Here is a 24,503-nt window from a genome sequence, read left to right on the forward strand (position 1 = left end):
CAGGTGATGGATAGAGTTGGCGATCTGGAGGAATCTATTTGTTTGAACTGGTGGCGATTAGCTGAGGACCCAGCGTAGGACAATGCTGTTGATCCTGACGCAGGGAAGGGGAATGCTAATGAAGTCTGGTGCTCTATTGTGCTGAATGCTGCGGAGAGGTAAGAATGGCCCTCATCAAGGATTTTAAGGGCATCGTAGATCACCTTGATGATAGACGTTTCGGTGCTGCATCAGAGACTGAAGCCACATTGGTCGGACTGAAGGATGTTTCTGGCTTTGATGTGGGGTTGTGTGGCTACTGCTTTTTCAAGTATCTTGCATAGATAGGGAAGCTGGATGAGTCGGGCAGAGGATGATGGGTTTGAAGAAGACCCGCCTTCCATTGTTGGACCTCGGTATGGTGTTCTGATAGTAGTCACCTGCATGCAGCACCGAGTTCCTTAAATAGGGCGAGGTCAAATGCTCATCTTGTTCTTGCTTTTTATTGTTTATTTGTTGAAGTTGATTTCCTATGTGCGCCAGTGTGTAGAGGGTCTAGGGATGAGGGTGTGTTGCTTCATTGGGGCATTGCGGTTGATGTTGGCTGTGAGGGTGGCATTGTGTTCTTGGAGAAGCAAGTCATCGTCCTGATTCGTCTGAGGTCAATCGGCCCAAGGGAAGAGAAGGTTGGCGAGGTCTTTCGCAATAGCCTACACTGGGAGGTTTGTGAATGATCTGAAGGTGTTTTTCTGGGTTTGCAAAGGGTGTGCTTGACTGGGGTTGTAGGACTAATTTCACAGTCGATTGTCAGATTGTCCAACTACTCAAGAAATATTCTAGAATATGTAGACAAATAGACTTTTTTTGAGAAGCTAGTCTGTGAGGCGACACTTGAATTTATAATCCTACTAATTTTTAGTTGATATTAATCCATTCGTTCTGTTACGTCTTATCCAGGTTAGGTGGTGAAAAAGTCTACTAAACCACCTTACAAATAGTAGTTTCTCCACATACTCAGAATACAATAAATGCACCAGACTGCATTATTAATTATCTCAAGTTTTAATATTTGCCCTTGGTGATGACACGTGTTTCGGCTATTGAAAGCCTTCTTCAAATCAGGGCTGGTAGTGCTGTCATTGTTAATCACAGAACAGTTGTTATAGTGAAAATCACACAACAATTAGGGGTTGGAGAAAGGGAGGTTTAGAGGGTGGTTGAAAAAAAATATAAAAATAACAAATGGGAAATAAAGGTATAGTAGTCAGATTCATTAGTATCACAGTGCACAAAATATTAAATCAATTCCATATTACTCTCATATGTATATGTGTACAACTTCAGTTCCACATTACCTTTACAGCGTTGTTACATTGTCAATCTTTGTTGGGTGTTAAACCATTATAAGGGTCCAATCCCTGTGGGTAAATGCCATAATATTGTATTCAATGGGCCTCATTACACGGTAGGCGCTAGCCATGGCGATATTAGCGCCATGGCTACCCACTTACTGCATTCCGGGTCCATGTTCCCAGAATGGGGACTTACCAGGTTATTCCAACCCTGGCGGGACCGGTAAGTCCCCATTCCGGGAACCATTCCCCATTCCCGGGGAAGGAGCTAATAACGGTACCGCTTATTGCATACCGTTATTAGCTCTAAAGTCCCTTAAGGGGGCCCGTCCATAACGCCTGGTAAAACCAGGCATTAAGGAAGGGACCCGCTAAGGAAACTTGGAATAGGGCGCAAAGGGATTACCGGCACCTGTGTCCTTACCGGTGCCTGGTATCCCTTTGCGCCCAACTCGTAATGAGGCCCATTGAATCTACACATAGCTGCATGCTATCTTGTTTGTATATAGCGTGATTCGAGTGTTTTAACATGTTGCCTGCGAACTGTTCTGTGATTAACAATGACAGCACTACGAGCCCTGATTTGAAGAAGGCTTTCAATAGCCGAAACACTTGTCTTCACCAAGGGCAAATATTAAAACTTGAGATAATGTAATAATACAGTCTGCCGCATTTTTTGTATTGTGAGTATGTGGAGAAACTACTATTTGTAAGATGGTTTAGTAGACTTTTTCACCACCTAACTTGGATAAGACGTGACAGAACGAGTGGATTAATATCAACTAAAAATTAGTAGGATTATAAATTCAAGTGTCCCCTGACAGACTAGCCTCTCAAAAAAAGTCTATTTGTCTACATATTGTTGAATGGGACTAGCAACAACGGCAGACACATAATGGCTGAATCCTTACGTAACCGACAAGAGGAAACCGCAAATTTATTTACGAGCAAAGGCAACATGAACCATGCATTTACCAGCTCAAAACAGACAAAAGAAGACTTGAGATCTATGTTCCTCAAACTAGAAAGAATATCTAAAAAGGAAATAGATAAATATTGGGAAATTGTATCTTTGGAAAACTATCGGAAAAATGAACTCATACCAAAGGGATTACGGATCTTAATATTCCCGAATTTCACCAATGATAGTGATAAAGACCTTCCAGATCTTTGGGAAAAAAACTTAAACTGCAGTTCAAAGAAAATGTTAGAACTTTTAATAGAACATGCCATGAGGGAACATAAAAGAAAATAAGAACAAATTGACAACATTAAGAAAGAAATTGTGGCGATGAATCACAAGAAACTACTAAAGAAAACAATTATGAAACAATGCATGAAATATTGAAAAATGATCAGGATGAGGTCAAATTGAGGAAACTAAGGAAACACTATAGAGACGAGAGGGATTATAGAGATGATAGAGTTTACACATTTCAAGAAAAATATAATCAATACTCAAAAAATCCTCTAAAAACAGCACACCTAATACCTCTTCAGCAAGCTCGGATGCAGAATCCAAGGGAGACACAACAGCAACAGCTACTGTAAGCACTTCAGTGAATAATCAAGGATTTATGAATTAGATTAAACAATACAAAAAAGGTAATAGGAATGCCCCACAGAAACAGGTCCGTTTTCAATTACCAATGAACACCCTACCAACACAATCTACACCAGGAGGAGAGGAAGGAGGGGGGCGGGGAAGAAACCCAGAAAATCAAATGAGTTCAGAAAGCGTCAACAGAAGATTTACCAGAGCCAGCGCAAGAGAACAAGTAACAACAGACCTAGTACTAAACTTATCAAAAGGAACACTTACGGAAGAGGAAAGGAAACTATTTAACAAAGGTCTTTCCTTTGCTCCTACTGCAACATGCAACTACATATATTTACACATTGACCTGTACAAATTCATTTGAAAATTGAAACTGAAAATGTTTTTTGCAACTCCATCTCCTACGATGTTTGTCAGAAAAGATAAAGAACCACCAAGTGAGAGAACTATACAAGAAATACAAGATGTACACTTTCTCAGATCCTTAGAAGAACCTGAAACCTTCAGTATAGGAGATGTCTTACCAGAACTGAACATCCAACAAAGAACTGAACCTCCAACAAGAAAACGTATCTATGAAGGAATTGAAACCACGGTCGAAATTTGTCCCTCAACCACCACCTGACAATGTTATAGACACTTTCTATAAAGTTCTAACAGAAGACTTCTACAAACTATCGGAAAAAAAAGGTAAACAATCTTGCAAATTCAATTTAACGTTTATGGAATACCAATCAATCCAGAATTTGATGGAAGATACATCTGTGGTGATCAAAGAAGCTGATAAAGGAGGCAACATAGTGATTATGGAAAGAACTGATTACTTGCAAATGGCTAAGAACCATCTAGATAGCCCGGGATGCTACATAACAATACCAACCAACCCGAAGTAAGATATTAGGCCTCATTACACGGACGGCGGTAACCATGGCGCTATTAGCGCCATGGTTGCCGCGGTATTTTACCGATTCCGCCTTGGTGAATGGGGGAATTACCGCCCCATTCCAAGGTTGGCGGGGCGGTAATTCCCCATTCACCAAGGCCCTTCCCCATTCCCATTTGAGCCCCCATAGGGCTCAATGGGAATGGGGAAGTAGCAAATAACGGTACCGCTATTAGCGGTACCGTTATTTGCCCTGAAGTCCCTCAGCGGGTCCCTTCCTTAACATGTGGTCTGGCCACACGTTAAGGACGGGACCCGCTGAGGGACCTCGTAGTATGGCGCTAAGGGATTACTGGCACCGGTGCCCTTACTGGTGCTGGTAATCCCTTAGCGCCATCAGTGTAATGAGGCCCATTGTATTAGAATTAGGGAAAATGATCACCAAATGGCATAAGGATGGACTCCTAACCGATGATAAAAGGAATTTTCTAATGATAAAGGAACCAGTAACACCAATCATGTACTTTCTGCCAAAAGGCCCTAAAAATGGCAACAACATACCAGAAGGCAGGCCAATCCTCAATGGTATAGGGTGGGCTACTGAAAACATCTCTGAATATTTGGACAATGTGCTGAGACCCAGAGCAAGTAAACTCCAGTCATACATCAAAGACACTACAGATGTCATCCTCAAACTTAAAAATATTCAATGGAATGAAGAATTTAAACTAGCCAGTTTGGACGTCAAAGCCTTATACACTTTGGTCCACCACCATTGGGCAATTAAAACAGTTGAATACTCATTTAAGGATGAATCAGCGTCTATGTACCAACAAATCGACTTGTTTAAGAACATGCTGAAATTGACATTGGAATACAGCATTTTCAATTTCGACAACTGTTTCTACAAACAACTAAAAGGGGTAGCAATGGGCACTAAATATGCCACCGCTTTGTCGAATTTATTTATGGGCCTATTTGAGGACAAAGTGATTTATGAAGATACAGCTTACCCAAACTAATTGGTCCAATGGATGAGATCTATTGACACTGTTTTGATTATTTGGAAGGGTTCTGAAGATCAATTTCAAGATTTTATTAACAGGATAAACATCAATCAATTTGGACATTCAATTCACAGGAAACTGTGATTCGAGAACAATTAACTTCCTTGATCTTACAATATACGTGGACAACAACAGTCTAAAAACACAAACTTTCAGGAAGGACACAGAGGTTAACTCTACTTTACACGCAAATAGTTGTCACCAAAAATCTACAATATTTAATATCCCCATGGAGGAGTTTGTGAGGGCGATAAGAAATTGCTGCTGTGCACAGAACACTTTTGAGGAAGAATGTACTCTACTTAAGACCAGATTCTTGGAGCGTGGATAATCAGACAGGTGTGTGAAACAAGCATATGTCAGGACAAAAACCTGGACTCAGGAGCAAACACTAATTCCAAGTAACAGCAAAGCCAAGAACTCTGACCCACAATGGCAAGTGGGTTTTATAACTAAATTCAATAAGGAAAGCCACAAGATCAATAAGATACTTAATAAACATTGGCATCTTTTGAAATTAGACGAACATATTAGACAACAAGTGGGAGACAAACCGAGAGTTATTTTTAAAAAAAGCAGACACATTGAATACTAAACTAAGTCCATCACTCTTATCGGATGATAAAAGTGTAATATTGGTATATGGACATTGCCACCCAATAAAGGCTTCCGAAAATGTGGAAATTGCACGATTTGCAAATTTGCGAGTGAACCAACTGAACTTTTCAAGCATCAAATTAGCAAAGAAATTCAAATAAAAGAAGTAATTAACTGTCACACGAAATATGTAGTATATGGTTTACTATGTGTATGCAACAAGATATACATAGGAAGTACAATTTGAGTAAGAGTACACCTGGCCAAAATAGGGAGCCAGGACCAACGTTTGCCCTTAGCAGCACATTGCAGAAACATCATCAAATGGAGAAGAAGAGTGACCTTAAATTCATTGGATTGCAACATGTACAATTGGGCAAAAGAGGAGGGGACAGAGAAAAAGCACTCCGCCAGGCAGAAGCAAGAATCATCTGCAAACTTAACAGTACAGTGACTGGATTGAATTCTGATAATGAGATGGTGTCATTTCTATGAATTATGTATTTACACTGTACCCTTCTGTATGACAAATTTGGTATTTGGTTTTATGGAATGCTAACAACTGGAATGTATCTGTTAACATAAACAACTGAGATAAAAGAGCCAATTACGACGATAATAATATTAGTGAACTATTTTTAGGATATGTTTCACGTGTACACTATAATTCATTTTAAATATTAAATGCGTATTATAAGTATAGATATGAGGTTTAACAAAACAATGATATAGATGTAATTATATAACTAACTCTGGAACACTATTACGCTTATAACTACTTATGAATGGGTAATATATAACTGGAAATCATTATGTTTACGGGCACCGTATTCCCAAAAGATGGCGGCCGCCAAATGCAGTGCATAGTGGTGAACACAAAGGAAGGACGCAGGCATCAACCGTTGCCTGGGCGACACCCCAAGGCAAATTAGTATAGCATTGCTAGAGCAGTACGGGAAGCTTAGAGCCAACGCGCGGGACGCCGTAGGGCAAAGTAGCAGGTAAGAGACCATCAATGTTTTTCGAACAAGGTTTAGAATACGCATAAAGTCAGATTTGCATTGTACAGTGGGAGCGTACTACTACTAGTCAGTAGAAGGGGAATTTCAGAAGCCGGGAAGTTATTTACCAATAAAATGTGTGGATTACACATGCAATCAAGAAAGCACAAAAGTACAGCCGTATGAATATGGGTGCTATAAGCATCATACAAATAGCGTTTTACGAGCGCATCATAATATTGGTAAGAAGTTATTATGCAATTTGGACGTACATGAATCATAGACAAACCGATAATCTGTGCCAAGTGTAGCTAGTCTGCCATGGAGAGAGGGGGAATTACCACCCCATCCCAAGGTTGGCGGGGCGGTAATTTCCCCTTTCTCCATGGCCCTTCCCCATTCCCATTTTTGCTCCATAGGGCTCAATGGAAATGGGGAGGGTGGCAATTACGGTACCACAAATCGCGGTACCGTAATTGCCATCAAGGTCCTTTTGCGGGTCCCTACTTTAACGACTGGTCCAGACCAGCCGTTCAGGTCGGGAGCCGCAAAGGGACCTCGTAGTAAGGTGTTCAGGAGTTAACGGCGCCACAGCCTTTTACGGCGCCATTAACCCCTTAACACCGGGGTCCTAATGAGGGCCAATATCTATAAATGATGACGAATAAGTATGACTAAATAGAATATTGCGCACAGGATGTATACATTGTATTATTTGAACTATTTGAATTACATTGCAAGAACATGTAATAGTCATTGAATACAATATTACGGAATTTACCCACAGGGATTGGACCCTTGTAATGGTTTAACACCCAACAAAGATTGACAATGTAACAACGCTGTAAAAGTAATGTGGAACTGAAGTTGTACACATATACATATGAGAGTAATATGGAATGAATTTAATATTTTGTGCACTGTGATACTAATTAATCTGACTACTATACCTTTATTTCCCATTTGTTATTTTTATATTTTTTTCAACCAACCTCTAATCCTCCCTTTCTCCAACCCCTTATCTCTGTGTAATTGTGTGTTGTTTACTATACCAACTTTTCTGTGATTAACAATGACAGCACTACCAGCCCTGATTTGAAGAAGGCTTTCAATAGCCGAAACACGTGTCATCACCAAGGGCAAATATTAAAACTTGAGATAATGTAATAATACAGTCTGGCGCATTTCTTGTATTCTGAGTATGTGGAGAAACGAAATATTCTAGAGCTGTGATGGAGGATGGGTATTTGTGATGAATCCTGCGGAATCCTCACTAAACCCCACCTGAAGTCTCCACCCAGGTGGCCAGGGGGTGGCAGCCGCTGCCTGATCCCGACCCTTGGGGTGGTGTCAGCTGGGAGGAGAAGGGGCCCAAGGGATTGGGAGGATTCGGCTGGGAGGGACGCAGTATTTATCTTCTTCCAGAGCTAAGCTTTCCCTGATGCCAGAATATCTAATGGCTTGCTGTCAGAGTAAACTCTCTTCCCCAAAACCTATCGTCTTTTTGGTACGGGAAATGATAATATCCAACCTGAAAATCAGAACATTAATAACCTAGTTTCTGATAAAGATATCCCTTCCTTAAACCAAAACCCAAATCACTAACCAAGTCGAAATCCTTCCATAAAGGGTTATTATTTATTATTATTTATTTATTATTATTATTTAGACATTGATAACAGCACACCAAGCCCAAAGGCATCTAGGCGCTGGTTAACATCAGACATGATAGCAGAGGAAGAAGAGGAGAGCAGGCATGGGGGACAGTCTTAGTTGAAGGGGAAGGTTTTGAGCTTCTTTCAGAAATTGTCATCGATCATTCGTTACGCAGGTGGACAGGGAGCTTGTTCCAGAGTGCAGGGGCACGGACTGGGAAGCTAGCCCCCCCACCCCTTTTGAGATTGAATCTGGGAGTGATGAGGCAGTATTTGTAGGCGATGCTTTGTGTTGTTGTTGTGTGTCTGGTGATTTTTGTTCCCAGGTAAGAGGAGGTGGTGTGCGGTGCTGATGGATAAGCTCTTGAAGTTGATCCTATCCTTCACCGGAAGCCAGTGAATGGATCTACTAGCTTCACATATGTGGTCCCCCTTTCCAATGTCAAGTGCAGCTCTCAGGGTGTTATTTTGGACTGATTGGAGTTTGCATAGATTTTTGGAGGTTGTGCCACAACATAGTGAGGTGCAGTAGTCAAGCTTTGAGCAGATGAGTTGCTCGAGCAACTTCAATATGGTTTTTTGGTTACAGGAAGGGTCTACTGGCGGTGATGAGCTTGGTGGCCTGAGGTAGAGGCAATCTGGTTGTTTGGCATGGCAAGTTGAGGGTGGAGTCAAGATAGACGCTGGGTTTTGACAGTGGAGGCAACATGGATTATGTGACCATCGATACTGAAGGATTTGTAGGTCTCGGGAAGTTTTGCTAATCTTGCCGGGGGGCCAACGAGCAGAAGCTCTGTCTTTTCATCTCTGAGACAGAGGCAGTGTGTGGCCATCCAGGTTTGGATTGTTTCATAGAGGAGGTTGGAATTGAGTGTATCCTGCGTGTAGTTGCCATAGAGGGGGATGAGGAGCTCGGTGTCGTCCGCATAGCTGGTGTATGAGACTCCTAACGCGTCAAGGTGGTCGAATAGGGGCTTGAGAAGAGTGCTAATGCTGCTCTTCTTCTAGCGTGAACTGTTGTGCTGAGGATTTTCCCTGTGAACTTTGTTACTTTTTCCATTCCGCGTGCCACACAGACAGGAGTCTGCTTTCTGTGGCCATCACTGCTGTGAGAGGAGGAGCACATAAAAGGCACTGCCTCTGCGGAGCCAAGGCGGAGTGAGAAGAGTGTTTCTTGTGTTTCCTTGGGTTTGCCCGGATCGCGATATGGATGCAGCTCATTCCTTGAAAAATGCTGAAAGTGTGGGGTCCACATTGGAACTTCGCAAGCAGTCTCAACTTCTGGCATACCCACAAACAAGACTGCAGCATCGGCGATGCAAGTCCTACTTGCCTGAGGGATCGATAAGAGTTCAGGGCTTACACCAACCAGCTCAAGTAAGTGAAGCAAATGTCATTGATGCTGTGCCAGCGCCTACCCCCGCTGTTCCTATTGGCGCAAGCACTATTTTGAAGCAGCTTGATAAGCGGTTGGGTAAGGATGTAACTAGTGCTGGAAGTGTCTTTGACCTCCTCCCCTCTACGTTCCAAAGCCTGAGACCACACTTGGGAGACTCCTTGGGTGGTCCGTGGAGTGAGGCGAGAGGCGGGTGGTCCCTTGGTCGTGGATTGTGCACCTTACACAAGTTCCCGGGTGCCCCCCATTGTGTCGTGACTATGGGCCTCATTACGATCCTTGCGCTCCTGGAATGAAGGGGGCCGGTACGGGACCGCCCCCCTTCATTCCGGGAGCGCGTATTACGAAGTTCCCTTCGCGGGACCCGGATCAGACGTCTGGTAAAACCAGACGTCTTTTCCGGGTCCCCCGGGGGGAAGAGGGAGGTAACAACGGGACACTTATAACATGCCCATTGTTACCTCCATCCCCATTTCCATTGAGCCCTATGGGGGCTCAATGGGGAATGGTTCCTGCAAAGAGGACTTACTGGGTCCTCCTATGTAGGAAAGACCCGGTAAGTCCCCATTGCAGGAACCCGGTAAAGGAGCCCAGTTTGGAGGCAGCCATGGAGCTAACAGCTCCATGGCTGCCATCAAACTCGTAATGAGGCCCTATGTGTCCTTGCATGGCGGGCTGTCGAAGCCCTGAGAGATGTGTCTGGGGTAACACAAGGCTCTGATGTTTCAAACGAGTATTATAAACACCTGTAGGACAGCAATCATGTGCTTGAATAATGCAGATATTACAAACACCTCGAGCACCTTCGATAAAGTCCAAAATGCGACGGTGAGAGCCGAAGTGGACTTTTCACCATACGTCTACAACAGCAGTATGAACTATGAAGCTGTGCGAGATGAAATGCAGATTAAAATCTCCAAAGTCCACTAAATAGGGACATTGTGATTCACCCAAACCCGGCACGCGAGGTTCAACATACTGATCCAACTACTCTAAGGTCTCTCCAGCTTAACACCATGGATGACGTATTTGAAACCGAACAATTAGATGCTCCCTCCCATCCAATAATGGAGCAAACGAAACAGAGAGAGTGCAGGAGGCGAAGGAGGAGTTGATGATGGTGGAGATAATGGGGGAGGAGGGGTTCCGCACAGTGCTTCACGATGACAGCTGGGCAGAATCCCCTTTGCATCGGGTATGTTTGAGATCTTGGATGATCTTTCTGAGGGTGTGGTCATTGATGGGTTGGAATTCAAAAGGGAGAGAACTCCAGGGGTTCTGTAGGTAGTGAGGCGGGGGGCGGGGTCTTGGTGTTAACCTTCTTGACTATAATCTTTTGCTGTAGGAGTGGGTGTCTTGGAAAACATTGCGTCGTCTTTGTGGATGGTGGTAGGTGGGATGGAGGACGTTTCCAGCTCCCGGCGTATGGCAAAGAGTTTGCGTGAACTGGAGGATGATTTGGCAATTCATTCGTCGTAGGAGGATGATTTGGCCTTGTGAATGGATTGTCTGTAGAGGCGGGAGATGTTAGTTGGGCTAGGATTCTTGCGCCAGGTGGTTTCTGCTGCTCTTTTCTCAGTTTGCATGGCTTTGTGTTCTGGTGTGAACCAGGGTTTGAGGTCTTGGACCTTCTTTTGTTTTCTGTTTTTGAGGGCGGCCGGGAGGTCAAGGGTGTTGGTGAGCAGGTTGTTGTACAAGTGCACCAGGAGGGTGGTGTCGTTGGAGTTGGGCAGGAGTTGCCTGAGGAGGGGGATGATGCGGTCGTTCAGGAGGTTGCAGGTATTGCATGATAGGATGGTGGCAGGTTTAAGGGTGTTGGAGGGAGTATGGTTGTGGTTGGTGGGGATGGGGATGGAGAAGAATATGGTGTTGTGGTCGGACCATGGGCAGGGGCAGTTGGCTAGGATGGTGGCATTGGTTTTGTGGCCCAGGATCCAGTCTAGCGTGCAGCCTTTAGCATGGGTGGGTTCAGAGATCCGTTGGGTGCAGCCAAAAGCTGTCATGGAGTTTTTGCTAGTGTGGTGACTTCTTTGTCTAGAGAGTCGTTGTAACAAAGGTTGAGGTCACCAAGGATGAGGAGCTGGGTGGTTGGTTTGAGGTTGAGGGCTAGCTAAGAGAGGTCTGGCTGGAAGCTGGCGAGCCGGCCCGGGGGCAGGTAGATGAGATGGAGGGCGACAGGGGCATTGGCAGAGCATTTGATTTTGGCTGAGGTGCTTTCACAGTTGGGGAGAGAGGTGGTCTTCAGGGGATGCAAAGTGATTGTGTCTTTATAAATCAGGGCCACACCTCTTCCTATTTTCCGTGTTCTGTCACATTGAAGTATGGTGTAGCCGCTGGAGACAGCTAGGGAGAGCGGTGGCCCAGAGGTGGATGTGAGCAACGTTTCAGTGAGATGTCCAGGTGTTGTTAGTGATCCAGTCATGAATGTCATGTGCATGTGCCACCAGAGATTTAGTGTTAAGTAGGGCGCAGTGCAGTGGGGGAGCTCTGGTGAGAGGGGGGATGCTGGGTTGGGTGTGGTTGGCTGACGAGATGTTGTTGGCTGTGGAGAGGGGTCTATCAGGATGACGTTTGGGCTGGTGTGAGGTGCTGTATTTAAGGTGGAGGTTGCGCTCGGATATGGGATGGGGGAGGGAGAGGTTAGTGGGTCTAGTGGTGCGTGAGGAGAGGTGTGTGTGTGGTCCGGGCGCACAATGGGCAGGTGGTACATCTGGTTTGGTTAGGCAGGCTGCTGGCGGGTGTCAGGGTTGTGCGAGTGTAGGAGTGGGACATGGGGATGGTCGGTGGTAGAGTTTCCACGTACTGTGCAGGGTGGGGAACGTATGTTTCTGGTGAACGACGGATGACGGGCGGGGTTGGCAGTAATGGGTCTGGGCGGGGGTTAACAGTGTTTCTGTGGCAATGGTGGAGCGCAATAGGGGGCAGGAAGCAGGTTGGGGGAGGCGGGTCTGGGCTGCGGTATGGAACTGCGATAGAGAAGAGGTGGAACTTGTCTTATCTTGTTGGCGAGTTTCCAAGGAGTAGATTGCAGAGGCTGTTGGATCAACATCTGCAGCGTATGGACCGCGGGCGTTGTGGGAAATCCAATGATGCAGCGCAGGCATGTCCCGGCGCGGGCATGTGCAGCCAGAAGGTGTCCTTTATTCTGGTCCTTCGTTCTGGACCCGCGCCAGCACAGCCTGCCGGCCGTGAATGCCTCTGTGGGTTGGCTGAGGCCAAGCCAATCATGGTCAGATGTGGGCAGGGCATCCTGCAATGAGTGGGTCTAGTGGGGAGACCTAAAGATGACGGCGTCCATCTTTTCACGGGCAGCGGGCCCGTTCCGCAGACTGAAGAAGAATATAACATATCATATGATATACAGCAGAACTTTGGGGAGATTAAAGATTATATTGGTGATAAACACATCGAGGACTTGAGGTCACATAGTTCCCTAGGTACTGGGACGAAGAAGAGGCGAGTGCGGGACAAAAGGTAGAAGGTGCGGGTAAATAACGCTAATGAACCACTCCCGAGCACAACCTTCGACTATAAAAGGCCTCCTCAGGTGCAGGCCATCAGATCAGCAGGTGAAGCAGGAGTGCGGAGAAGCTGCCTGTGGAAGGTGCAGTGGCAGAAGCAGAAAGTCGATGCCAGAGCCGTAACTGTTGTAAATACTAAGCGCCGTCCAGAGAAGGTCTTCTCTGCGGAGATGCCGAATTGCAGAGGTTGGGCAGCGGGAAGCCGCCCCGTGAGAGAGAGAAACTCTCTGCGTGCCTGATCTCAGTGGCTGCTGAGGGAATCCGTAGATCTGATCCAAAAAAACAAAAAAAGAAATGGAAGATTTGATTGAATTTCGGCTATATCAAAATTACATACAGCCGAACATTTCGATAAAGTCTCCCATTTGGTGCTATTACAGTGTCCCCCACACCCTTGTTCACTGTAATAGCTATGGTGGTGTCCCCTGCTTCCCAAAATTAAAGCGTAAACAAAGCAAAAGTTAAAAAAGGGACCCTGCGGCGCCGGTCCCCAATCATGGAAGTAAAGGGCACAGGCGTTGCAGGGACAAAGCGAATCGGGGGCACACAGCAAAGTGTGCCGCCGAAGGGTAAGTAAGCAGGTTTGGTGGGAGCGGGTTACCTGAAATGGCTGCAGGAGGAAAAACCGAAAGTTATTCTCCCAAAAATTACTTTCGTTTTTTTCTCCCTCGGTCATTTCAGATTTGAACAATTCAGGGTAATCCGTTGGTGAGCCCCAGAGAGAGGGTGGAGCCAGGTGAGCTTCTTTCGCAGTACAGTTCAACATTCAGCAAAGTGCAGAAAAGCCAGCAACAGCAGCTCGAGCGGACGCATATGGGAAAACTAGTGAGTTTTCCTCAGATAGGAAACCCTGGAATGCTCCGCAGTCGAACGCTGCAAGCTGAGCCGAATTGTGAATATTGGACGGGCGTCAGAAAGTTAAATCAATTTTATACTCCATAGAAACTTAAGCCAGAAAGGAAAAGTTGGCATTTTCATTACACAGCTAAAGAAGGGGCAAAAGTGAAAGCATTTGAAAACGTGCATTGCTAAAGCAAAGAGGGGAGAATTATACGCAATATCCAGCATTACCATAGTTAAGAGGGGGCATTACTTTGGCAAGCAGAGGACCTGCATGGCAAGATAGCAAGAGAACACAGGGAAATTGTAACTATTGGTCCCAGGGCAAGAAGGAAGAAATAGTTGGTCCTTATAATAACAAGCCTTGCCAGAGTCACGGAAGAGCAAGAGCGGTCAAGAGACATTACCAAGAGTTGAGCGACATGGAGTTGAGTACTAAAGAGTGGCAAGAGAGAATCTGTCCTTGTAAACCATATCAAGGAAGGGTGCACTTGCAGAAGAAGTGTTGAACCTTAATGTTGTGTGGAGTTGGAAGTATCGTGAAACCTTTGAAGGACAGTTGTAACCATAGTAACCGCTGTTCACCGTTGCCTCTACCCGCATTGGCTGATTGTACATTGATAGCCCCAGCCCGATTGGCCGGCAGGCGTGGAGCCGGCCATCCTCCAAAGGCCATAGCCCACACAGCGCTGCTACAGCCGAGAAGCAGGAGCTCATTCCAACTGCAGGAGCAGTGCCAGCTGCCCTCCCCTCTACAAGTCAAGCCTGTGGGCTTTTCCAGGAAGCATCTGAGGGTTCCAGTAACAACAATCCAAAGCCTGCAGTCTGCATGCAAATTTGAAGCTCACCCGTGTGAGTGCAACCATCCTCCGACCAGCACCGCTTTAACGCCCACCTTGCAGATGCCCATTGTTTAGTCTTGAAGCAACTTGAATCCCGGAGAGCGCTGCCATTCCAAAATGGCCGCCAGAGGATTCCAAAACCCACAGCAACTATAGTTACTGTTGTAACCATAGTAACCGGTGTGCACTGTCACCTCTACCTACATTGGCTGATACTACATTGATAGCCCCAACCTGATTTGCCTGCAGGCGTGGAGCCGGCCATCCTCCAAAGGCCATGCTCACAAGGCCCTCCCTGTCCTGAGCCTGTCGGCGCTAGGCGGAACGTAGGGACCCCGAACTCCGCCCAAAAACTGTGCGACTTGTCCATTTGTTCGTGCCCCATCTGGCCAATCCGTGCCGCTGATACCCTGGGCCCAGCCGTGCTGCAGGCCTTTATCCTTTCCCACCTACCACCAGCCATGCAGGACATCAAGCCAGGCTACCCGACACCTACCTCCCGCAAGTAAGACACACCTTATACGAACGTATAACTGTTCTTTCTCACCCCGTAGCTCTGCTGTAAACGCTCTCAATCGTGCTCTGCGCCGTTCATTGCATTGCACCATAGTAACATTATACCTGTCACTAATACAATTCAACTATGCTCATATTCCTCTTACCGGTCCTCAGGACCACGCCCATCTGTCACTATAGATACCGATCAAAATAGTGCCTACTAGCGCTGCTCGCTGATAACTCTGCACGTATCTTGCATAGCCTCCATCTATCGTGAACCAGCATTTGCTCTATTAGTCCTACGTGCCTGTTACCTCAACTGTATCCTGCCTAGAGCCCACCGTCAGAGATCACAATGCTGCTATATCAGCGCTGTTTGCTGAATTTAATACTAGCCTCTGTCCAACTTCCACCATTTTGTAGGGCATATAGCCTTACGAGTGTTGTTTGTTACAAACTTCATTGCTCTCTACCGAATGGTATGCAGCATTGCCATACAAGCACCGCCTGCTAAACCCTGTTAGCACTCTGTCCAAATGCTACCGACATTGTATGACTCACTGCCTTTTTAAGCGGTGTTTGCTAAAATACCATTTGCACTCTGACCAAATTTGTTTGCCTTATTGCCTATGAATACTGTTTGCCTTTTGAGCACTGTTTGCTAAAATACTGTTAGCACTCTGTCCAAACGCTACCAAATTTGCCTGCTTTACTGTCTTACGAGCGCTGAAATATTGCCAAAATACTGTTAGCATTCTATCTAAACACTCGCTGCAGACCTCCTCATTCCCACTCTCCCGCAACTCGGCATCTACTATGATTTAGCCTGAGTCGACTTTCGCTTAGCACTCTTCTCCCACCAGGTTCACTAGTTGCTTTGTACCTTCCCTACTTAGTAGTTCCACTTCCTGTCTTCCAACCCATATCCATTCACCACTACCATGGCCACCTTCCACAGAGTCGCCCTTGCCTTTCCTCCCATTGTTCCATACTATCAACGCAACGAACTTCCCCCCTCCCCTCCAACACGTTACAAAATAAATCTCCACGGATGGCACCCTCACTAAGAACGCAGCCACTCCATTACTCAGTCCAACTGAATGGATACAGGTCTTGGCCACACCTCCCACCCCACTTATCCCATATGCTGTTGACATCAGAAACAAGAGACTCAGGTTCCAGCTTCCTCAACCACAAAGTAACCTTAAGGATGCTCACCCAATACACACGGCCCAAGCCTAAAAAGCACCTGCAAATTCCCTGCTTAGCTACAGCCTCTGAGCTCACCAACCACCTTTTCCACCACAACGGCTCCTTCATCGACCTTGACACCTTCCTCATCAGTAAATCTGAGCCCAGAAGGTCCCTCAGCCACACGGCTGTTGCCCACCATCAAAGGAGCACTCATCAACGATTGCACACTAGTTGCCCATGCCCTCAACATTGCTGACCTTATCACAGCCAATTGCCTGGACTTCCTGGCTATTACCGAAACTTGGCTTCACCCGGCAGCAGGCCCAGCAATCCTACTAGCCCTCCCAGAGGGATACACTATCATCAGGGCTGACAGAAACTCAGGTAAAGGAGGGGGAGTTGCCTTTATAACAAAAACCCATTTGGGCCTCAGGGCCACTTCCCATACCAGTTTTCCCTCAGCAGAACTTTTATCAGTCAAAGTCGTACTCTCACCCACCCAATCGATTCTTATGCACCTCATCTACTGCCCTCCAGGTCCAATCTCTTCTTTCGATGAAGACCTCACTAACCTCCTTTCCGCCAACACTAAGCTTGGCTCCCAAACTATCCTCTTGGGGGACCTTAATCTAGGACTACAGGATGGTAACGATACACAGGACTTAGCCTTAGAAAACTCAATTTCTCAACTCAGATTTAAACATAGAGTCGCAGAACCCATACACATCAAGGGCCGAATCCTGGACTGGGTGTCAAACCTCAATTGCTCCATAACAATCCTCCAGAATGAACCTGTCGCTTAGCCTGACAACCACTTCATATCATTCTCTTTCCAAGGGATAACACCCCATGCCCTACCATGGCACCCCCCACCCTCTCTAGAAACTGTTGAAACGTCACAATTGCGAGTCTCCGGCCTCTTATCAACAACATCCTCGACGTGTCGAACTATAAGAATCTAGTAGACTCAAACAAGTTAGTGGACCTATACAATGAAACTCTTGATTCAGCCTTAAACATTGTTGTACCACTCAAGCTAAAAAAAAGCCAAACCAACTGCCCACCTCAATAAGTGGTTCACGCTCAAACTAAAAATCATATGAAACTGCAAAAGGACTGCTGAAACAACATGGCGCAAATCACCTACCATCCATAACAAAGCCTTATTCGCTACAGCTGCGGCATCCGACAAATCTGCCACCCTGTCCTCAAAAAAAGAAGCCTATAACACTAGAATCCTTAATGCCAAATCAAGCTCTAAGGAGCTCTTTAGCATCTTAAAGGAACTAGAATCACCAGCACCTCCTACTGAGGATTGCATCAAGGATGTGGCCTGGTGCACCAAAATCCAACAAGCCCTAGCTGACAAAATAGTGCTACTACAAAACAAGATAGAATCGAAAAAGAGTACCATTTCGAGCAGCCAGCACGTTGAACCTGCACAAGAGCAATTACGCCCTCGATGTGCACCTTTCGCATTCTCCCAAGTGACTCCAAGAGAAGTAGAAGACATTATTAAGAGCCTGAAACATTCTCACTGTCAAGGAGACACTTGCCCTGCCTGCATCATTAAGGAAGGAGCCAAAGAACTGTCCCCCTTCATTGCCATATTGATAAACTTTTCATTCAAGACAAGTCTAGTACCCAACAATCTCAAGGAGGCATGGGTCATGCCTCTCTTAAAAAGAATGTAGACCCGAACATCCAAACGAATTACAGGCCGATTACTACTGTCCCCTTCCTCTTAAAAATCCTGAATAGAGTTGCATACTTGCAAATCCAGAATCACTTGGAGGTTAACAACTTACAAGGCCTCATCCAATCCGGTTTTAGGCCAAGACATGGAACGGAGACAGCACTCCTGGATCTGAAAATCCAGATGGATGAGGCAAAGGACAAAAGCAATCTAGCGATCCGCTTGTCTGCGGCATTCGATTTAGTCGACCACCAAATCCTAACTGGACATCTCACCACAGCAGCAGCCTTCTCCACCAACGCCTCTAACTGGATCAAATCCTTTTTATCCAATCGAACCACCAGAGGCTTTTCACCGTCAGCCTCTGCTGACCCGATCCCTATATACTGTGGAGTCCCTCATGGTTCCTGCGTATCTCTGACGCTATACAATATATTCACGACACTCCTCTTTGATTGCTTGGATAACATGGGTGTCATCCACACTAACTAGGCAGATGACACCCAGGTCCTCATCCTGCTCACGGGCCTTTACGAAAAGGACTCCAAGTTAATTAATTAAATCTACCTAGAAATCCAGACTTCGATGGCCACGAACAGTCTGGGCCTCAATGATGAAAATACTGAGCTCCTGATTGCCGGGACCCAGGCGCGACCAAATAAACTAGACCAAAGTTACATAGCCTTCAATATTGACGGGAACTTGAACAAAGTCGCCAAGGAAATAAAAACCTTGGGAGGTTATCTTGACTCGACTCTTTCCCTAAAGAAACAAGTTAGCTCCGTAGCATCCTCCACCGCCTACACTAACCAACTAATGTTTAGCTGCAAATCCTACTTGTCCACCAGCAGCTGCATAACGCTTGCCAGAGCCCTAGTGTTGTCAAAGATTGACTATTGCAACACACTTTTCCTAGGGTCTTCTGAACAGAATTTAAATAGGCTACAGATCCTACAAAGTAATACACTGACAGCAGCACTCGACCTTCCCAGATCCGGCCACATCTCATCCATCAGACAGGAAGCCAACTGGCTTGCAGTACGCAATAGAATCACTCTTCGCACTCTGGCAATTACACACAAATGTCTGTCACACTCAGCTCCCAAATATCTGTCAGATAAATTCAGCAAGTAGCAACCATCCCGGCCTACCAGATCTGCCCACTCCAATCGCCTCCTAGTACCAAGTTTCAACCTAAAAACTGCAGGCGGTGCCAGCTTCCCAGTCCAAGCATCCAAGTCCTGGAATTCACTGCCTCTCTCACACAGACTAGAACCATCCTTCCTGACCTTCAAAACTGGAGTAAAAAGCTGGCTCAGTGATAAACCCATCCGATGAGGCCTCTCTCTTCCACCTTTTGCATCTGCTCCTTTAAGGCCCCTGCTATGATTGCCTAACGTGTATGCCCTCACTTGTAACAATCATCAGACCTAACTGTAACCATTGGACTTCTAACTACTGTCAACGCTTTATTTATGCCTGTAACACTCACTGTAATTTTCTGTCCTCAGACCTAACTGTAACCACTGGTCTTCCTATCTGTTGTCTACCCTTTATTTATGCCTGTAACACTCACGTTTTCCAGCGCCCAGTTACCTTAGGGTTCGGAGTGCGATACAAATAATAAACAAATACAAATACAAAAGGAGAACCTTACCACAAAGTACGGACTGGAGTTTGAGGAGTTCTGTAGTCCTGGCAGGAGTACACCAGGGCAAGGGGTTGTGGTAGTAGTAGGCCTGGCAGGTTAGTGAACCAAGCAAAAGTAGTAACAGTACTGCCATGTAGTTGAAGGTTACAAAGGAAAAGAGTGGCAAGGCCTCGGTTTCGTTTCATGTACTGTGACCAAAAAGCAGTTGCGTGTAAATAGTGTTGTGAAATCAAATATTATCAATTGTGAAGTTGTTTGTTGCCGAAGAAGAAGAGCATTCTGACAAATTATCATTTCAATTGAAGAAGGAATAATTACTGTTGTTGAGTTTAAAGATAAAGCGCCTCATTACGACCCTGGCGGAATGGGTTAACGGATGCCGCAAATGGATGCGGACCCGTTAAACCCATTCCGCCTGATTGCGAGGTCCCCTCGCGGGACCCGGTTAGGATGCCTGGTAAAACCATAATATTTGTAATTAGTTATTTGTAGCACGCTTAATACCAGAGGTTTCTAAGCTCTGACCCAGGGCTCAACCCTGTGTTGCTCCACGCAGTGTTTCTTACGAGACGAGAGTGTTGCCCCTTAGCTATCCTCCCGAGACTTCAAACCTGGGGAAGGGAATTCAACCAAGATACAAGGTTATATGTTGCTATCAGGTTCATGTTGATTTCAAATGTTATTTTGAGAAGCCATACTTATCCTTGATGAGTTTGTAAGCATGCTAAGTGTGAAGGACAGATTCCTTTTTAGAGTGTGTCCTTTAGTGTATGTTGTTAGGCAGGGAAATCCTCTGAGGTCAGGGACTGTGGGGCGTTTATCCAACCCATTTTCTTTAATAAAATGGCTAACTGTGAAAAACCTATACAAAGTTGTCCGCCTCACATTTCTGACCCCTCGCATAGGTCAGTGATGATGCTAAGGGGATTACCTTTCCAGTGAGTTGGGCCTTTCGTGTGCTGTGTGAGATTCTTTTTGTTTATTATTGTGCTGTGGTTTTAAAAAAAAACTTTCACATGTTACAGTCTACAGAAACACATGAAATATGAAACCGGAAAAAGAAAAAAAAATATAACATTGCAAAATGATTAACAAATAGGGTACACAAGCCCATTGAGACTAAGGGGGGTCATTACGAGTATGGAGGCAGCCATACCGCATACCAGGTTCCCTGAATGGGGAAATACCAGGGCATTCCAACCTTGGAGGACCCTGTATTTCCTGATTCAGGGAACCCATCCCCACTCGAGCCCCCATAGGGCTCAATGGGAATGGGGAGGGAGCCAACAACGTGCCTGTTAACAACGGGCCCATTGTTAGCTTCCTGGTCTGCTAGCGGGACCCGCTAAGGTCAACTGGTTTTACTCACAAAAACCTCTAAGAGGCGACAGTACAAGGCCAGGATTTTTCTCCCCACATAAGGCGTGACCAAAACATATCCCCCAGAAAGTCAGAGCCTGTCAAAGCAGTTTCTTTGAAGTGTCGAGTCCTAGTGGTACTAAAGATAGGATAGGAAGTAACCAGGTGCGTTATGGTTTCTAATGAAGCTGGACATTTACAAACACGGCATACTAGAAGCCAATCTTGATGAGTATTCCAGCAATTGGTTCAGATGGAAGCAAAGGTACATAGAGCGTTCCTTATTACATGGAAATAGCTGGAGACATGTTGGAACGTCTACTTTTATGGCATACTCTGTGTAGCTGCTGTACGTATCAAGTTGGTCTATAGTCTCACACCAGTCGTACCTCTATAGTTTGAATTTGGTGGTGGGAGGGTGATTTGTGAGTTTGTTTTCTGAAGAGCAAATGTAGTCTGAGAGGTTTGTCATGTTGACCTTAATGATTCTACAGATCTCTCAAGGAGAGCACCCTGTCCAGCCTTTGCTATGAGTAGTGCGGAATGGGTTTAATGGTACCAGCGCTGTTAAACCCACTCCGCACTATTACGAGGTCCCCTCGCGGGACCCGCTCTGGACGTCTGTTTTTTTTCCAGATGTCCTTAGCGGGTTCCTCGAGGGAACCAGGGAGCTAACAATGTGCCCGTAATTGACGGCCCGTTGTTAGCTGCCTGCCCATTCCCATTGAGCCCTACGGGGGCTCGAATGGGAATTGGGGAAGGACCGGGCCCGGGTTCCCTGAAGGAGGAATTACCAGGCCCTCCGAACATGGAATGGCCCAGTAATTGCCCATTCAGGGAACCCGGACATGATTTTGGAGGTAGCCCCTCCAAAGTCGTAATGAGGCCCATGGTCTCAGGTTTTTTTCTTGGATGTAAAAATTAACATTTTTGACTTTTGGCCTTTTACAACTAAGTTGTTATGGCATGCGTACTGGAAGAACAGGCTGAGCTTTCTCATCAAAAAAGACCAGGTCGTCCGCAAAAGCCAACCAATTCAATTTTAAATGGCCCAGTTTGACGGGGAAGGTATTACTATTCACCCAGAGATCGTCAATGTCGCTAATATAAGAATTAAAAAAGGACTGGTGCCAGGACGCAATCTTGTTTTAGCCCAACAAAGGTTTCAATAGGCTTAGACAGAGCATCCTCTCTAGAAAGCCTAACCTTTATAGTTGTCCCATTGAGCAACAACACCATCAGCTGAACTAACTTCTCTGGCACCAGACCGGTATGTAATTTATGTCACAAGGTGGTTCTTTCTATGCGATCAAAACCGATGGACGTGTCAATCGATGCCATGTAAGTAGTTCCAGTAGAGGTTGTTTTGACAGAAGCTTCTAAATGGGAATAATAGTTGCATTGAGGGCGGTTACCATTTGAAGTCTAAAGCCCACCTGATAACGAAAAATACTTCCCAAATGTCTGAGACTGGTGCTAAAATCCCTAAACAGGAGGGATGCAAAGATTTTACTGGCAGCATCAAGTAGGGCAATATGCTTATAATTGTCAGGATTGCCCAAATCGCCTTTCTTGTGGATTGGAATAATTATTGACTCCCTCCAAGTCGTAGGCAAAATATGGTTTTCAGAGACAGTATCAAAGAACTTTAAGAAGGCAGGACACCAGATATTTGGGGCATTTTTGATGAACACAGGGACCAAACCATCCAGACTAGGGGCCCCTCAAGATCTTCGCTCTTGAAATGGCCCAAAGAATATCTTCCTTGGTCCAAGGGAAGGAGCCCAGACTACGTGGTCCTGTAACCCAGTGTTGTTCTTAATGAACCCAGCAGGCAAGGAGACTATAGTTTATCCAAACCTGTTCTGGTATATGCCATGCCATATGGGTCCGAACAGCCCCTGTTGCTCTTCCCGTGACTCTGTGGGCCTTATTACACAGATGGCGGAGAACCATGGCGCTATTAGCACCATGGTCCATGCCGGTAAAATACCGGCACCGCCTTGGTGGAAAGGGGAATTACTGCCCTATTCCAAGGTTGGCGGGGCGGTAATTCCCCCTTCCCCCATTGCCCTTCCCCATTCTTTGCCCCCATAGGGCTCTATGGGAATGGGGAAGGCGCTAATTACGGTACCGCAAATTGCGGTACTGTAATTAGCTCCACTAGTCCCTTTGTGGGTTGGTTTTTAACGCCTGCAAAAATCAGGTGTTAAATTCTCCCACCCGCAAAGGGACCTCGTAGTAAGGCAGTAAGGATTTACCGGTACCAGTATTTTACCGGTACCGGTAAACCCTTACCGCCATCCGAGTAATGAGGCCCTGGGCCTCATTACACGGACGGCGGTAAGGGTTAACGGTCACCGTTAATGGCAACGGTGACCGTTAACCCTTACCGCCGTACTACGAGGTCCCTTTGCGGGTTGGAGGATTTAACGCCTGCTTCTTGCAGGCGTTAAAATCCAACCCGCTAAGGGACCTCGGAGCTAATTACGGCATCGCAAAATTGCGGTGCCGTAATTAGCGCCTTCCCCATTCCCATAGAGCCCTATGGGGCAGAAATGGGAATGGGGAAGGGCAATGGCGGAAGGGGGATTTACCGCCCCTCCAACCTTGGAATTGGACGGTAAATCCCCTTTCCGCCAAGGCGGTGCCGCTATTTTACCGGCATGAGCCCTGGCGCTAATAGCACCCTGGCTCACCGCCTAACGTGTAATGAGGCCCCCTGTGCCTCTCATCCCTGTGCTCCCATGAACTGGGGTAAAGCCGGAGCTCTGCCCTGGCGCTGGGTGCGGCGCTATGACACTTGGCGACTCTGGGAGCTACACCTGGTCGCAGGGGCCCCTCCTGAGGGACCCCGGCTCACCTGTGACAGAGGAGAGCTGCTGCTTTCCTGACCTCCCCGCGGCGGGGGCGGGGCCTGCACACAGGGGGGTGCTTCTGGAAAGTTCTGGCGGGGGGGGGTGGGCGCAGTCCCTGAACTACACCCGCAGAGGGCGAGGGGGGGAGCGATGGAGCAGCGCCCCTGAGCGGCGCTTCCCACCCCCGGGACTCACCTCCTGGCAGCGCCGCAGGCACGGCTCCTCCCGGGTCTTCATTGCGATGTCCGGCCTCGCCCCAGTCGAGCGCTCAGACCCCAAGACGGGAAGAGCTCAGCCAAGAGCAGCGGGTCTCCGGAGCAGCCTCTCACTGACCGGGAGGCCGCAGGCAAGGACAGAGCATGCGCAGGGAGCGGGATACTGCTGCACCGAGCATGCGCAATTAGAGGGACGCTGCTGGACCAAGCATGCGCAGGGAGCGGGATACTGCTGCACCGAGCATGCGCAGGGAGAGGGATACGGCTGCACCGAGCATGCGCAAGTAGAGGGATATTGCTGGACAGCGCATGCGCATCGAAAAGGATACTGCTGCACCGAG

At 46.6% G+C, this 24,503-nt stretch overlaps 1 protein-coding gene across 3 annotated transcripts in view; it reads right to left on the reverse strand.

The window, feature by feature from the left end:
- LOC138564330 (zinc finger protein 1 homolog) overlaps positions 1–24,280 on the reverse strand; it is a 376,835-nt gene extending 352,555 nt beyond the window's left edge. For all 3 annotated transcript variants that reach the window (XM_069642903.1, XM_069642901.1, XM_069642900.1), the window contains exon 1: positions 24,143–24,280. In XM_069642903.1, the coding sequence (XP_069499004.1) occupies positions 24,143–24,184 (42 nt within the window). In that variant the 5' untranslated portion in view covers positions 24,185–24,280. The remainder of the gene's footprint in view (positions 1–24,142) is intronic.
- Positions 24,281–24,503: the final 223 nt, after the last annotated feature.

Source organism: Ambystoma mexicanum, chromosome 1p (genome assembly GCF_040938575.1).
Source record: "Ambystoma mexicanum isolate Mex_15411 chromosome 1p, UKY_AmexF1_1, whole genome shotgun sequence".
NCBI lineage: Eukaryota > Metazoa > Chordata > Amphibia > Caudata > Ambystomatidae > Ambystoma > Ambystoma mexicanum.